General features: G+C 38.5%; 1 protein-coding gene across 1 annotated transcript in view; it reads left to right on the plus strand.

The window, feature by feature from the left end:
* The first annotated feature begins 1050 nt into the window (after positions 1-1050).
* Positions 1051-18001, plus strand: part of LOC124595711 (UDP-glucuronic acid decarboxylase 1) — a 91368-nt gene continuing 74417 nt past the window's right edge. Inside the window, exon 1 of the mRNA XM_047134576.1 lies at positions 1051-1164. Within this exon, the coding sequence (XP_046990532.1) occupies positions 1104-1164 (61 nt within the window). The 5' untranslated portion in view covers positions 1051-1103. The remainder of the gene's footprint in view (positions 1165-18001) is intronic.

Consider the following 18001-nt stretch of genomic DNA (forward strand, 5'->3'; position numbering starts at 1 on the left):
AATGGGGCCTATACTCGCTATATTTATAAAAGTGCCATTATTTAGTTTCAGCTCACATGCACATGCTTCTATATGTTGCTCTATGCAAAAGTTTTAGTTTCCAAATTTTTCACACTATGGCAGATTTTGACATATAAGGCAACTCCTCCTCTCTCCATAGTTGCTCTACTTACATGTGCTGAAAGCTTATATCCACATACATTTACCATTTCCATACCTGTGACTATATGATGTTCAGACAGGCATAGTAAATATTCCACCCTCAGTTTCTAAATATTCTAAACAAACAAGAAGCTCATCTACTTTGTTTTTTAATCCCCTGATATTTTGATGCAATATACTAACATTATTTTTCATTTTAATGTTACGAAAATCTCGTGATATTTTAACTTCTCCAGTACCTGCTTGTCTGTAGTTCTCATTAAATTTAATTTCAATCAATGTAGGATTATTGGACTCTGATCTTAGCCAAAAAAAGTACTCCCATGAGTTTCAGTGCCCCATCCCCCCCCCCCCCTCTTCCCTTAAAGATTTCGCTATCATCCCAGCCAGTTTACCCTTTCCTTGACGTGACGTGACGGCCAGCGTGAATTGGCCTTTATCGAGCTTCATTTACTGCCTCTGATTACAGGAAATTTAACAGTAATATCAGGTTGTCGTTCATATAGTTCTAGAAACTACGCAAGTGTCCCTGCCGTCCATTGTTTTATCTTTTTTCTCAGTAGGAAAACGAAAACTCACTGAAATCGAACCGAGTAGCTTCTAGAAAAACTCTGATAGAATGCTTGTGTTTCGAAATACAGCCACCTGGGAGCAGTCGAATGATGTTTTTCATAGCTGGCGAAAAGACTAGTGACTTTACAAAGTATAGCTGAGCTGAAATTTTCCATGGCATAACATAAGGGTCTTCAATTGGGTGTTAACACTTTCAACTGCGGTGCCAGTTCCGTATACCACTAGCTGCAGCATCACTTTAGTTGCGTGTGTGAATCTGGCTCTGTCGATTATTATACAACTTTCGATATACGCGACATAGAATTTTGCAGTGTAGTCTGCTCTTCCAGTGCAGTTGTCACTGGTCACAATGGTGAACATTGTTTGAAATGAACATTATTAATAGAAATGTGAAAAAATTATTGCTTTGTGTAATTGTGCTTGTTATACGTAAGTTGGAGATTGTGATTATCACTATGTGTAAACAACTTCCATTCAGGTGACTGCAAGTGTTGCCTGCTGCTTCGTAGATTTGTTGGAAACTGAAAGTTGTATTTTGGAGATAGATCAAAACAAATTTTCTAATTCAATCAACAATGTTTTTGACCCAGTTTCGAACGAGAAAGTCTTTCAATGTATCGTCCATATTATTGGTTTAACATGCGCGTGTTTAACCGCGGCTGTTTGTAAATTGTTTCCAATATTTTGAAATTTGAGATGCTTCATTACTTTTACCCGTGTTTCGATTCTCTGTACCACTGCTGGCTTTTGTGTGATACTGTGGTAATTAATTCAGAAAGAAAAGTATGTTATTTGCTTGCCTTAATCTGCAATATAAATAGTTGGTTGTACACAACTGCTGTAAGTTTTCGATACTGGGATGACGTATTTAGACAGTTAATTGACAAGTTGCATATTGTCATGGGGCGTTGAATAGTAGAGACTAAATTAGAATAGAGTACATCGTCCTGTTGTTTGTTAGGATAAGGTTGTGCCTTTGATGTGGATTAAAGGCGACAAAAACCCTTTATTTCTTGGTACATATTCCGACGTTATGCATTTCTTTAAACGCAGTTGCTTGTGTACGTAATGTGACTGCCAATAAGCTTTGTGTATAGAGTCGGAACAACATATACAGGTTTATACCTATTATCGGTCATCAAACTATCACTTTCGGGATTTTTAATGCGTGGGGGGACAACATACACTATCAGTAAACGATTAAATAAAAATGTGAAGCCTTTGGCTCATATTGTGAGATAGTGATATAGGCAAGAAGCAGAAAATTTTTTACCAATATCACTCCTCTCAGCTTTTTCTAAAGTAATTGAGAGATTAAGCAATAAATTGCCAAACAGTGAAATGACCATTACCTTCTGAATAGTGATCACAATGGCTTTCAAACAAGTAGTAGTGGAGTGGCTTTCTCCTGTACAGTAACAGCATCGTTTTTAATATCTATTATGGATGTTGAATTTTGACTAGGTGGGTTGAATTCTTCAGCCTGTTTTAATGGGTAGTTCAGTTGGAGCATGTGAAATTTTATATCAGTGAAGCAATTTTGAAGTGTACTATTCAGCCACAATTAAGAGCCAAATATTTGTTGTGTAATCAGCCTGTTTGACTGTGCCATTTGTAGGTCTATTGAACACTAATCCATTACAGCTAACTGAAATTGGCTCAATATAAGAGGAATTCTTCAAACCCACTATCTCCTCTGCAGTAGGCCTACATTGTATTTGTTACAAGATGTATTGTAATTTTTTGTTTGGATGTTGTTAGTGACACTGAAGTAAAGTGATAGCTTCATCTAGGATGAAGGCTCTAGTTTTGGCCACTAGCCCACTTATGGCCACCTTGATGTCAAAGGTTAATTTTTAAGCTTCTCTGGAATACCAGCCAGTTCTACTACAGATTATTATAAACTTTGTGAAAGGCTCTATTCATTTGTCTACATAATCATTCTTTTGTCTGTTTCTATTTGGAAACACCATTTTTTTAAATGATCAGTGTTGCAGAAGCTGGGTTTTACAGAAGTTTTCTTTAAGCAACACATGACTGTTTTTTTGTATTTTACATGTTTAAATAAAACATCAGAAGAAACTTAATCTGTTCAGAGGTAAGATAAGACATTATATTTTAATTTCTTTTAAGTTTTATATCGCTCAGCCTAAAAACATGTTATCAAAAGTATGTGGCCATTAACAGATCCATATTTAGCCCTGGTTCCATGTTATGGCCATGCATGTGGCCGTAAGTGGAGATATATATGTATCCTGTTTTGGCCACTTCTAAAAACTGATACAAAAAATCATGAATATTAGTGTTCTGTCCTACACTAAGCTAGGCTAATTTTATTTAAATAGGCTTATTAAAATATTTTTGGTATTTTTATGTCAATATATACCTCATTGTTAGTACTGTCTTGGCATATCATACTAATTTACCTCTGCTTGTAAGATACAAAATATGCAATAGGCATTATTCAAATATGCAACATTCTTTAACTCCATCTTTGTGCATTATTTATAGGAAAAATGAGTCAACCAAAGAATAAGAAGTTTCAGTACCCTCCCAGCAAAGTTAAAGATGCTCTAAAGGCTATTGATGAAGGAATGAAGGTTGCTACTGCAAGCAAGTTGTACAAAGTTCCAAGGACAACATTAAGAAACAAAATTTCTGGTGTATCTCCAAAAGAATCTACAGGGCACTGTGGTCCACATTCTGTCTTAGGAGAACAAATTGAAAAAAAATTGGTGGAGTGGGTTTTGGACTGTTCTAGCATGGGATTTCCAGTTACTAAAGAAAATCTCTGTGCGTCTGTGCAAAAACTTATTGACAGTGCAGATATGGAAAGTTGTAAGGCTACATTTACTAATAATCAACCTGGAAAAAAGTGGTATAATGGATTTCTTAAGAGACACAAGATTCTGTCACAAAACATGCAGAATATGTCAATAGGGCTAGAGGTTCTGTTACAGAAGAGAAAATAAGAAACTGGTTTCACGAAGTATCCATCACTTTAAATGATATTGATGTGTCAAATGACCCAAATAGAATTTTTAATATGGATGAAACTTCTTTTTTTTTCTGGCTCCTAAAGGGGAATTAATCGTAGGTCATCATGGCCATCATGTTTATGAGGAGTCATGTAACTCTGACAAAGATAACGTTACTACATTGTTTGCAGTGAATGCTGCTGGAAAATTTGCTCCTCCCTTAACGCTGTTCAAATATGCAAGGATTGCAGCATCATTGGTGAAAGCAGCTCCTCAAAACTGGGGCACTGGAAAAACAGAAAATGGGTGGATGACAGGTGAAAGTTTTTTTGAGTATATAACAAATGTATTTGATCCGTTCTTGAAAGAAGCTGAAATTCCCCGGCCTGTAGTAGTATTTTTAGATGGACACTGCTCTCATTTGACACTTCATTTGAGCAGATATTGTAGGGAAAATAAGATCATTCTAGTTACTCTCCATCCCAATTCTACACACATCTTGCAACCATTAGATGTAGCTGTCTTTGGACCTATGAAAAAAATGTGGAAGAAGATTGTTCATAAATGGCGTTTTGAAAATAATGGCACTGAAATTTCAAAATCTGATGTACCTTCTGTTCTGTCACAAATTATTACATAACCTAACATGGTGGCAAATATTTGTGCTGGTTTCAGGGCAACTGGTCTGTTTCCATTTAATGTGAACAATGTAGATTACAGCAAGATAGTTGTTCATAGTATACCAGCCTCAACCACAGTTCGGACAAATGAGGAACTTCGGAGACATTTCTCATATATAGAAAAGCAAATTGATCTTGTCCTTCTAGATGAGTTCAGAGCAACCAAGAGAAGGAATCATGAGTGGGAAGGAAATCAAGAAGCATTATTACTTTTCAAGTTCTGGAGAAAAATAGCTGATGAGGTTGAAATGCATTGTGCTAGTGGTAACAATGATGACATTCTGACAGATAGCTTAGCGCCTCCCTCCGAAGATAATCAAACAGAGGATCTTTCACAAAACACAGACAGACTTAATCCTTCATCCATTCAAAATGTTGATAATACTGACATATCTTCAACACGCAGAAGCATTTTACAGAATTCAGGAAGATATATCAACAACCCCCAATAGTATTGCACATAATTCAGGTACTCCAACATCCAACCATAGTCCATCTTCAGTGCGTATCCAAGTGACACCACCAAAATTATTAGCAATAGTTTTTGAAAGTGTCATCACTTGGCCAGAACCCAAACAATGAGGCACAAAGAGAAAGAAAGAACATACACCCACTGTTGTGACTAGTGACAAGTGGGTGGAATATCATGAACTGAAGGAAAAAGAGAAGCAGGAGAAGGAGCAGGAAAAAAGGAAGAGAAAAGCTATGAAGGAGTTAAAGTCCAAAGAACAGCACTTGGCATTATCTCATGTAAAAAAGGGGAAAACAGAAAACAGACAAGAGTTAAGTGATAGGCCAACAAGTTCTTCCGAGGAAGAAGAATGGACGGACAGTGGAAGCAGTTTAGATGACTACGTAGAAGGAGATGAAGATGAAATACCAGAAAATGTGAAACTACCTTCGAGTGAGAAATTGAAAGTAGGGGACTTTATTTTGGTATAATTTAGTTTAACAGGAAATAGAAGAACAAGACCTGCAATTTTTAAGTATGTATCTGTAATTTTGAAAGTGCTTTCTGACTCTGAATATGAAATTCAGTGCCTAAAAAGTTCTAATGTTCAGAAAACTTGTTTCGAATACATTGAAAATGATGTTTCGACTATAACGGATGAAGGTATTATAGGGAAACTGCCAGATCCAGTCTTGATGCAAGAAGGACGTTCATTAAAAACAAAGTTCCCTGGTTCCATTGATACTCATGAGAAATAAACTTGTCTGGAAGTTGATTTAAGTAATTACTGGGACAATACTTCGCCTAATGATTTTTTTTTCTGTTCATTCAGTTTTTGTACCTTTTACCTATTTGATGTATGTTTGTTGTCTTATATACTTGTATAAAGCACAAATTACTTTCTGGCACATGGATTGACAATTATTTTAGCCATAGTTTTATTATAATATGAAGTGGCCATAAGTGGGGACACAACTGGCTATAAGTAGGGGGGTCATTCCATGCCAAGTGGTCTAAACCTTCCCACCATCATGTCTCCAATTTTCTTCAAATTTTATCTGTAGCACTAGTCAAGTGCTAAATTAAGTTTCTCAAGATTTCAAGCCTCTAGCTGCAATACTTGCTGATCTACACCCCCTTGTCTGAAGGGTAGTAAGTTCGCATGCGCGCGACATCAGACAAAATGCCATTTTTGGGGTCTCATAAAATTGAAACCAATTCATAAGAATGGTTAGTAAGATGAGACCCTGTACAGTTTTTTGTGCTGATTCAAACGAAATTAATTATAAGATTACTGATGCAAAATCCGGTCAAACAAGTCGACTCAAAGTGTACCCCTAATTCTGTCGTGACTTAATGCGACAAATTTTGACCAATATTCAGACTGCAATAATTTCCTTGCAGATAAAGATATGGACTTGAACTTTTTACCAAGTCTTATCTTTGTGCTGGACATAATACAGCTGGATTTCCAACTACCCAGGCTTTATAGTCGCCTTGCAAAATCTCTTCAAATTTGGCAGTGTCAGCGCAAATGGCTTTATTTACCAAAGTTCAAAGCCCATTACTACAAAATAGTCAGCCTGGATTTAATTGTGAATAGTATCATCTGAAAGAGAAACTCTTGCTCTACAAGATGGATATATTTTTCTTTTGCAACGCTTCCATTAAGTGCTTATTTACTCAGGTCAAAGTATCTTATATTTTGTGTGCGCAGTGCCCTGCGTTGGTCCATGATGGCTGAGCCATTACTGGTTATCACAATAAAACCAGCATCCCCATCGCCATAGGGGCCACGCCCGATAGCCATGCAGTAACAGCCACGGGTGGGTATCTTTACTGCAGGTTCCCAAGCCTGATTACAGGGTGTCTTTACCACAGGATCCCAAGCCTGATTGTGGGTTTCTTTATGCAGGTTCCCAAGCCTGTCTTCCTCAGTTACTTCATCATTCTGGAAGCATCGTTGATTTGCAAGAGAATGCTTTCAGGAAAACTGTATTGCCGACCAGATGATGTCACTGATGGAGCTGGAATAACACCAATGATAAGTTGTTCTGGAATCCAGCAAGTATCACGTCTTAAGGGCCAATAAAATGAACTTGCAGGACCATGAGGATGCATAAAGCTTATGAAAGCATCTTTCTGTTCGACTGAGATTTCAACGATGTTTCCAATCCACCATTTCTTTTCATAAATGCAAGCAACATACTGCCCAGGCTGAAGATCCATGACTTGAACTACTACTTCAGCAGCACTAATTTTGGCCAAAAAAGATGTCGCATCATTAGAAACTCTACTGACCTTAATTGTCGTCATATCAATGGGCAAAAAATGGTGGTTTTCTCTTGTGCCAGCTAGAGTGTGCCCTTGCAGGAATCTTTCTTCTTGAGAAGCTTTTTCTTCTTCAACTTCCTCTTTGCTGATGAAAAAGAATTTGATTCCATTGATATTATCATTGCAGAAGTTGAAAAGATCTTTGGGTGTTAGAATCTGGTTTTCATATGGACGTTGCAAACTTGCTCTTGCTGCCAACCGTTTTGTTGTGCCTCCAATGCCATCACAAGGCGACTTTCCATGGCTTGTTCCAAAGAAATTCCATTCTGCTGTTATTTCAAAATCTTCTTTGTGATAGCATAAGTTGAGAAAATTCTTGAAATTCTTATATTGTGCAGCTGAACCATCACTGAAGTAGTGGATGTGGCTTATTTTGGAAAATTGCATCTTCAGGTAATTGATTACTTTTCCAATGTAAACATGGACAGTAATCGTATCGTGTCGAAGGCAGTCACTAATAACACAAAGATTCACACATTGCACCTCTTCGTTTTCACAGTAGTAGACTACAAATGGATGAACTGTTGCTTGACTGTTTTCCCAGTGAAAGCCTTGCACTGCATCTTGAACAATAAATGAATAGTTTTCAGCAAAATCCATTAGTATTATGAATTCGCCTTCTTTCAAATCAGTTTTGAGAGCTTTCAGGTGCTGGCTTTGATGCTTGGCAATGTAGTGATGACAAGACAGGTTCCAAATTTTTGCTGCAATATCTTCAACATACTCTTCTGTTGAAAGCTGCTTTGTTTCTAAAGTGTCCCTGTCGGTATGAATCCATTGTTTGTACTCAATCAGTTCTTCAGGGTCATTATCTTCAAAATATGTTGCAATAACTGCTTCTACACCTTCTGGACCAGGGCAGTTTTCACAACGATGAAGCATACAATCCTTGTTTTCCAAGCTGCAAACAGCTTTGCTAAGAATTTCCTTGTAGTCTTCATTGATTGATGCACCAGTGAGCATAAGCTTGACATTTTGGTGTATTGTACAGACACAAACTGAGTGCATTCCAGCAGAGCCAACTGTAACACACCATTTTGGTCTAAGCTCGCAAAACTTTGAGAAGCCAATTTCTGGTCCATTTTGCTTCTGATAAGACACGTACATTTCCTTCAAATTGCAAAGCAACAACCGCTTTTGCTTGTACACCTTTGTTCCTGAAATTCTCACAGGCACACAGTCTTTCTTCCCTGGACAAAGTCTGCTGAATTCGTCATCTTGAAAAAAGTCATGTACTTTCTGGACAACTTCATCTGAAAGCTTCCTTCCTTGCCGATTTGCTGGAAAAGCTAGAACACCTTGCTCATTCTTCAGTTTTCTCGCTTGCTTTACCATTCTTTCTGATACATTAAATGCTGTTGTCGTATCTTTAATTGTCCAGCTTCTTGGAACCAAGGTCAATATTTGAACTTTTGTCCTACGATTTGACACTTTACATTTTTCTTTCAACTCTTCTATAAGATTATCAAGATCTGCACAATTATTGCATGGGCGACTTTTACTTGAACTTGGCTGTTCATCGTAATTGATTCCTACAGCAGCAGCAATTTGATTCCCAATTAAACTTTGTGCATCCAAGATCTTTCTTTTTGCATAGCTTTGCTTATCTCTTTTACTTAGTTGTCTTCTTTTCAATGGTGAAGCACCAATAAATGATAAACTTTTGTTGATGGCTGGTTCAGTTTCATCCGTTGTGAAATCTTGTTCAGATTGGGTTGATAGTGATGATGAATCTTCTAGCTTTTGGTTCAGTGCCGACATGCAGCGAGGGCAAAGCTTCTGACCAGGTTTTATATCAATCACTTCTTTTTTCTTTAACAGGCAAAGTTTGGCAGCTGTTTCATTATCAAGCAGTCTAAGTCCAGCTTTTACATTGTGATTCCTCTTCTTGAATGGATTGCAACATTTCTTTTGCATCGCTTGATATTCATGTAGGAAGAGGGCTTCATGGTGGAAGCAAATGATGGAATTTTCGTCAAGTTTGGCTTCTGAACGCGAAACAAGCAATTTCTGGTCACATTCTGTGAAATCACTAAACGCTTTGAATCCAGTCTTCTTAGCATAGAAGATAACATGGCACTTCGATGCAGCAGCATCTTTTCCAATTGAACAGGGGGCCAACGATTCTTCTTCTTCATTAACTTCTGACATCTCTCACTGGCCAATCACTGAATAAAACACGAATGAAATATCCAATTATATCAGTAATTCTAAGCGACTATTAAGATTCAAATTCCTAGAAATGAAGAAAAATTAGTGCATCGCGCATACAAAATATAACAACTTTGATGTGAGTTAATGAGTACTTAATGGTCGCGTTGCAAAAAAAACAAATGTCAGTCTTGTAGAGCAAGAGTTTCTCTTTTAGGTGATACTATTCACAAGCAGATTCAGGCCAACTATTTTTTAGTAATTGGCTTGAAACTTTGGTAAATTTTACCGTTTGTGCTGACACTGCCTAATTTGAAGAGATACTGCAGGGCGACCATATGGCCTGGATCATTGCAAATCCGGCTGCATTATGTCTAGCACAAGCATGAAGCTTGGCCAAAAGTTCAAGTCCATATCTTCAACTGCAAGGAAATCATTGCAGTCTTAATATTGGTCAAAATTTGTCGCGTTGTGTCACGACAAATTTTGAAGTATACTTTGAGTCGAGTTATTTGACCGGGGTTTGCATGAGTAATGTTATACATAATTTCGTTGGAATCAGCAAAAAAAACTGTACAGGGTCGCATCTTACTAACCATTCTTATGAATTAGTTTCGATTTTATTAGACTCCAAATATGACATTTTTTTTATGTTGCATGCACACGGACTAAGTACACTTCAGACAAGGGGGTCTAGATCAGCAGCTATTGCAGCTAGAGGCCTGAAATCTTGGGAAACTTACTTCAACACTTGACTAAAGCTACAGTTAAAATTTGACGAAAATTGGAGACCATGATGGTGGGAACTTTTTTCAGTTTTAGACCACTTGGTGTGGAATGACCCAGGGTTAACATGGCCAAAACTGGGGAAATGCGCCATTTATTTTTCAATATTTTTTTCTGCTTTTGTTATACAGCTTAGAATATTTGTTTTTACATGGTTGTAATGTGTAGACTTTGAAGCAATAGATACAATTTTTTTGAAGTAATTCGTATACTTTCTTCCTATACTAAAAATGTGACGTATCTCGAATTGCCCTTAATGTGGCCATAACTGGGGCCTCGACCCTATATCTATATCCAAAACTACTGTTAGGAGTTTCAGGTTAAAAGCAGTGTATATATTTTTTTGTCCATACAAAATCTAGCTTTCATTTTAATGTGAATGTATGTTATTAGCATATATTGATACTTTTGTAGTGGTGCGGCATATTTGCATACTGAAGAACTTACCTTGGTACATCCGATGTCAGTGTTGTTGATGTGAGGTGAAAGCTGCGAAGAGAAATTACACTAGGACGGATATGTTTGGTCCGATCACAAACAATAGAGGCAAAGAATAATTTCAAATATTACTTCTATACAAAAATAGTCATTTAGTGAAAACTAATACTAAAGAAATTAGCTAAGGGTTGAGAAAAAGACCAAATGCAATTGTCTGGGGCAAATGTACTGGAAAATATTGCTAAATCATCTTTTGTACTGAGGTAGTCATTGTTGGTCTTGGAAACATCTGATGAGCAAGGCAAACCAGGTGGCTGTATTTGAACACAAATATATCATCTTTGAATGAGTGAATTAGCCCATACTATGACCATGATTCACTGTGTTCTTAAAATATTGACCCAGTTTAGATCAATACAAATAGGACTGTGTTTCCTGGTGGAGTTAAGATTACTGTTTTAAAGACTGAAAAACACTTTCAGTATCTGTGGCAAAATTTTATTTAATTTTTAGCACTAACCTTTGTGTGTTTAATAAATTCACTTTAATGCAACAAATTGTTAGTCAGACCGGTGTGATGTGTTTAAATTGCATGGTGATAAAAGGGTTTGCCAGAGTAGTGGCCAGCATTTGTCAGGATCCTACACACAGTTGCCTTCAAGTGATCACTGTTAGGGGAAGTTCAGACATCAACTGCCCAAATGATTTAGCCAGTGTGTGAATGGAGGGGCCAGCAGGTTAGTTCCCACTGAAATTTAATCACAAGAAGTGCCTATAGGCTGTTCCACTAGGTTATACTGACCTTTGGCAGCACAAAACAGTGGTGTGACAGTGTGCAGATAAATCCAGTAAGTATTAATTTTCCTGTGAATATGTTAATACTGTATGTAATGCAGAAATTTGTAATGAATATAATTAGGCTAACGCGAAATCCACACGTGAAAAAAGCTATGTAAATCACTGCATTACACTTCTGTATAGGCAACTGATTTTTAGTTATCTTGTACGGTAGTTGTAGCATTCTTATGGGCCACTTCTGCATCACAGCTGCTGTTTGTTCTGTAGTTGAAAACTGTAGTTCCCCTTTCACATCCTGGCTGCAGTATTCCGTGTAATCTGTGACTTTGGACGGGTCGACAGAAGCGTCCGATCCCACGCGTCGGCTTTGACCCGTGAGGTACGGGTGTTGTCGTATGTGATGTGACGGCGAGGAGTTTGGTTTGTGAGTGTGGCGTGTTTGTAGATGTCGTTGTGTTGTGGTTTGTTGTGCTCTCTGGTGGTATGTTCAGGGTTTTCGTTTGTGTGGTGTAATGGGCTCAGTTTGCTTTTGCTCATTATCCAGAATTGTTTGAGTGTCGGCTATGTTTGTAGTGGAATTCGTTCCAGTCAGTTAACAATTTTTTGTGAAGGTTAATTTAGTGTTGTTCGCTGTACATCGTGTGGTAATTTTAGTAAAATTAATCTGTTGTTGTTTTTGTTTAGGAATGGATATGACGGATAAAATTAACAGTGCGCAGGTCAAGGGAAGTGTTCGATCCCAATGTGTGGCTGTGTATGTTGATATTGGTATCGGGAGATGTTTTTGAGATATATAAGCCAAGGGAAGTGTTTGATCCTAATTTATGGGATCGGGAGCTGCTGTTGAGCTGTATAGGTCAAGGGAAGTGTCCGATTCCAGATTATATTGTGTTTAGTGGTATTTGGGGAGTTTTGTGATGTCGGATTTTTTCGTGATTTTGTATGGGGGTGGTTGTCTAAATTTGTTTATATTTAGTTTCCCCCCACCTAAAAACACCCCATTTCTCGCGCTTGTCTTGTTAGTGCCATTAGACTTTTTGTGGAAAGTGTGTGTGTTTGTCGATGTATTTTCGCCCTCATAATGTGTACGTACCGACTTTATATGCGCCATATTGGAATCGTGGTTTATGGTCGTTTCCGCCATATTTGTGACGTCATGGGTCAAAGCAGACGGGCGGGATCGGACGCTTCCGTATTTCCCTTCGGACTTAAGCTTGGTCATTATGAAGACCATTACAACCTGTACCATTGAAGATATGCAGTTTCAGTACCTGCTCAGAAAACTGAATGGACAGCTTAAACCAAGCAGTGTGGTAGTCATGGTATTGCTCTCATACATGTTAGCAGAACTTGGAGTAAATGGTGAAATCCCAATACCTTCTTAGCTGCTTTCATTGCAGGTTGAGAAAATATTACTGCCTGACTGATGACTCACTCATATTAGACCATCCTACAAAAACGGATGTGTTATGTAGGTCATTTTTGTTAAGGGGAGCCGGAGGTGCCTATGCTGCCCATGTGAAAATCACTAAGTTTGAGGAACATTTATGAATAAACTACCAAATAGAAAAATTTGAATTTTTTTTTACATATAGAGTGGTTTAGTATTGCAGTTATGACAGAGGGATTTTGGAGTATCTTTTCTAGTTTTCTTCCAATTATTTTTTTTATTAATGACCCAAATTTTTTTACAAATAATTACTTTATAATTAAACTGAAATGAAACTACTGAACATATTGCCAAATGGCTGTGTTACAATGTAAGTTTGACCACTAGGAGTGCTGTATAAAAATTTCATCTCTCTAGCTTGAGTGGATTTTGAGAAAATGTTCCTTATATTCGAAAAATTCTAATTTACGGGAAATGGCTATCAAAGTTTCTCAATACATTCCTGCACTATAGGATGGATTATCAGGGTCTTCTTCTTCATCCTCCAAAAGCTTCCTCTTCTGTCTTCTTTTCTGGCCTGTTGTTCCATCATACTTCATATGCCTCTCTCTTCTTTCTGCTCCTCTTATCCTTTCTCTGTCAATATTTCTTAGTGCTCGTACAGTGTTCACGCCAGCTGTAAATCCTAATGCCTTCAGAACTTCACACTGTTCCCTTGGTTGTAGGTTCCTATTGCATCATAAATGCCAAAGTGCGGTGTCTTTATGCTTACAAACACCCTTTCAGGAATCACTTTCCAAATCAAATTGTTTACGCTCTCATTAGGATTCTGCGTCTTTCCGTGTAGACATTTGTGTAACAATTCTGGCTGTGCTAAGTCATGAAAAATTGGTTTTATTGCATTTATCACACCTGCTGGCAAACCATGTTTGTGAACATAGTCCTTTTTTGCATTATATTTGCACCAGGAATCTTTTGGGCACAGGCTGTGTTGAGGGTATTCATTGGAAGAGGCAGTATGAAGGAAAAATGCCCACACTGCTTTTCGCATGTCACTAACATTACTAGTATTTTGCCTTATAGCATACCCATAGTATCTCTGTGGACGTTCAATCACCTCTCCCTCCTATTGTCTTTCCATTACTGAGCTTACTTGAACCCAAAGTTTGTTCGATCCTTCGAAGCTGTGCACCCATACGCTTTTGCACATGCCCAATGCATATCAACTTTTCAACTACAAATTCATTTCCATATGGTTTCAGTTCCTCTATAATCTTGAAACCTTTGGAGTCACCATCCCCAAGGTAGTATTTGTAACTAACGTTGTATCTGGGAACTGAACGTTCAAAAATTTGTTTCACTCCATCCACTTCCATTGCTCCACTTGATCCACTAAAATTTGCCTCACAGGTTCCACTGTGCTCTCCTTTAATTTTATTTTTGCACCTACAATGTTATGATAATATTGCAACATCTATCACTTTTGCACTATCACCACAAGTAACAGTTACAACGCCATTCAGGGATTTATGACCCCTTTTTTGCCAGGAACCATCTAATGCCACTGCCAAATCCCTAGAACCACCGTTCATTTCTACAGATTCCTCCACTGCTTCCTTCATGGTTTTCAAAGCCACATCTTCAACAGAGGATTCTACCAGTTCACAGTAGTACCCAAATTTGCTTGGAGGCGATGGCAAGTTCATAATACCACAAAACAGTTTACCAGCAGCAGACCCTTTTCCAATGGATCGAAGACCATACACAAGTCGAACATTCACATCAAACACTCCAGATCGTCCATTTTCACCAAAGAGACTGGCATGTCAATTGTAGAAAGTCACTTGATACTTGCAACATGCACAGATTATCTTTATCTCACAAGCTAAACCAAAGTGCTTTGTTATATCTAGTCCCACTCCTACACTTGAACACATTTTGCACAGAACACTTTCTTTCAGCACAGAAGATAATAATCCAATATTCAGTACTTCATTAATATCATCACTGTCACTAACATATTCACGAAATCTGTCACTTCCATCAGTCAGCTTCTTGCTAGATGATGTCACAGGGCTATGACCGGCCATGTGTTGCTTAGCAGAACAACACACTGTTTCAGTAATTGTAGTATCGCAACTTGGTATTAGTATTAATTTTCTTTTCCCTACGTTCTTCCTCTTCTTATATAAACGGTTACTAAAACGTGGCATCGTAACCAGAACAACGCTTTACACAAGAAGTATAATACTATCAACAACAGGCGCAACACTGAACTAATTCGAAACACTAAAAACAGCAAAGAGACGATGTTCCGCGCTCTTAGTGCTTCATTTGTCACAGAAAACAATGTAGCCAACCCTTGCACACTCGCTGTATGCGTAACATAAGGCGCTGTATGTGTAACAGGCCGAGAAAATCCCAAGCAGTTCGCCAGGAAGTCATGAGAGGGCGTTAGATGCATTCAGCGGCCGCCCATTTCCTCTGCAGGCGTGGGGGAAAATGGTAATAACTCCACTTCTAGGGCGAGTAGAACAATAATTCAAAGTTTGCATTAAAGAGGAATGTTCCAATTAATTTTCGGTAGCAAAAAAAAAATTGTAATATTTTGGATTTGACCACCTCTGGCTCCCCTTAAGTGTCTTCTCTAAACTTGAGATGGCCTACAGTACTGCTCCAAGACATAATACAATTGGACATCACTTTAGAAGGATCTTCCTGGGACATCTATCCCAAGTTCTTATTTATTTTGTTGAAGTGCTCTTGGGATGAATGCAGCAAGGAAATTATATTTGCAATTTAATTAGCAGCAAATTATCCCAAGTAATGAGCCATTCCAGTGATCTTAAAATATTTTTCATGCGGTTTCACAATAATTGCTACACGTAATTTCCAGTTGATAGGGAGGCCAGAGGTAGAGGTGAAGAAATCTAATGTCAGAATTCTTTTGAACGATTTGTGTGTTGTTTTTAATTCACCTGAATGAAACCTGTGGGATACAATTTAAAATTTTGCAAATTTCGTGAAAGAAAGTTTTGTTAACACTGCCTGGCTGGTGAGGAGAGGAGTTCTTCTGACCACCAGATTAACCTACAGTGTCCCAATAAATCCCAAACCTCTCCAAAGTTTCTCAGTGGACAGTGGATTGTGATTCTTGCAGATGATGGTCCAGATGCTGTAGGGAGTCCTTTAATGAATGAGGCTTTCAGGCTCTCCCTGCTCCTTTCCTTATCAACACCCGTGTAACACTATTTCTAAACTGTGTCGTATACAGTAGACATTTACATCCAGGAGATCCTGGCTGTACATCACATTTCACAGGTGGATGTGAGTGAAGGAAATTTATCTGATTTATGTTGCAACAGTTGTAAAGGACATGCCAGCCAGCATTGGAAAATGGAGTTTCCATGTACAGGGTTATTACAAATGATTGAAGCGATTTCACAGCTCTACAATAACTTTATTATTTGAGATATTTTCACAATGCTTTGCACACACATACAAAAACTCAAAGTTTTTTTTGGCATTCACAAATGTTCGATATGTGCCCCTTTAGTGATTCGGCAGACATCAAGCCGATAATCAAGTTCCTCCCACACTCGGCGCAGCATGTCCCCAAAATGAGTTCGAAAGCATCGTTGATGCGAGCTCGCAGTTCTGGCACGTTTATTGGTAGAGGAGGTTTAAACACTGAATCTTTCACATAACCCCACAGAAAGAAATCGCATGGGGTTAAGTCGGGAGAGGGTGGAGGCCATGACATGAATTGCTGATCATGATCTCCACCACGACCGATCCATCGGTTTTCCAATCTCCTGTTTAAGAAATGCCGAACATCATGATGGAAGTGCGCTGGAGCACCGTCCTGTTGAAAGATGAAGTCGGCGCTGTCGGTCTCCAGTTGTCGCACGAGTCAATTTTCCAGCATGTCCAGATACACGTGTCCTGTAACGTTTTTTTCGCAGAAGAAAAAGGGGCCGTAAACTTTAAACCGTGAGATTGCACAAAACACGTTAACTTTTGGTGAATTGCGAATTTGCTGCACGAATGCGTGAAGATTCTCTACCGCCCAGATTCGCACATTGTGTCTGTTCACTTCACCATTAAGAAAAAATGTTGCTTCATCACTGAAAACAAGTTTCGCACGGAACGCATCCTCTTCCATGAACTGTTGCAACCGCGCCGAAAATTCAAAGCGTTTGACTTTGTCATCGGGTGTCAGGGCTTGTAGCAATTGAAAACGGTAAGGCTTCTGCTCTAGCCTTTTCCGTAAGATTTTCCAAACCGTCGGCTGTGGTACGTTTAGCTCCCTGCTTGCTTTATTCATCGACTTCCGCGGGCTACGCGTGAAACTTGCCCGCATGCTTTCAACCGTTTCTTCGCTGACTGCAGGCCGACCCGTTGATTTCCCCTTGCAGAGGCATCCAGAAGCTTTAAACTGTGCATACCATCGCCGAATGGAGTTAGCAGTTGGTGGATCTTTGTTGAACTTCGTCCTGAAGTGTCGTTGCACTGTTATGACTGACTGATGTGAGTGCATTTCAAGTACGACATACGCTTTCTCGGCTCCTGTCGCCATTTTGTCTCACTGCGCTCTCGAGCGCTCTGGCGGCAGAAACCTGAAGTGCGGCTTCAGTCGAACAAAACTTTATGAGTTTTTCTACGTATCTGTAGTGCGTCGTGACCATATGTCAATGAATGGAGCTACAGTGAATTTATGAAATCGCTTCAATCATTTGTAATAGCCCTGTACTTGTTGCCATCACAGTACTCCTGCATGTTAGGTTAGGTTCCATATCTGTTGGTACAATTAACAAGAGAGAACAACTAAATGGCGAACACACGTTGGACTATCTATATAATAACAATAATTACAATGGGTGTATCTAAATATGACACTGTGTATGGTCTATCTAGTAAAGCCTTTATAATTGGCTGTCTGTAAAACCATTTTGTGAAATAAAAGAATTTTATGATACGCTGAATTTAGGCTTTGGTTCTTATGATTTTAAGTTTGTGATTTGTCTTGACAATTTTGTTGATACGGTGAGGAATGCAGTGGTGTTAATTGTCAAGGGCAAACAGCCATTTTCCATTGTTTTGTCTCCTCATCTCCCTGCCCTTGTTTTATGTTAAGCTTAAATCATTAAAATATGTTTTAAATCAACTTCCCTCTCTCTCTCTCTCTCTCTATCTATCTATGTCTGTGTGTGTGTGTGTGTGTGTGTGTGTGTGTGTGTGTGTGTGTGTGTGTGTCCAC

Source organism: Schistocerca americana, chromosome 2 (genome assembly GCF_021461395.2).
Source record: "Schistocerca americana isolate TAMUIC-IGC-003095 chromosome 2, iqSchAmer2.1, whole genome shotgun sequence".
NCBI lineage: Eukaryota > Metazoa > Arthropoda > Insecta > Orthoptera > Acrididae > Schistocerca > Schistocerca americana.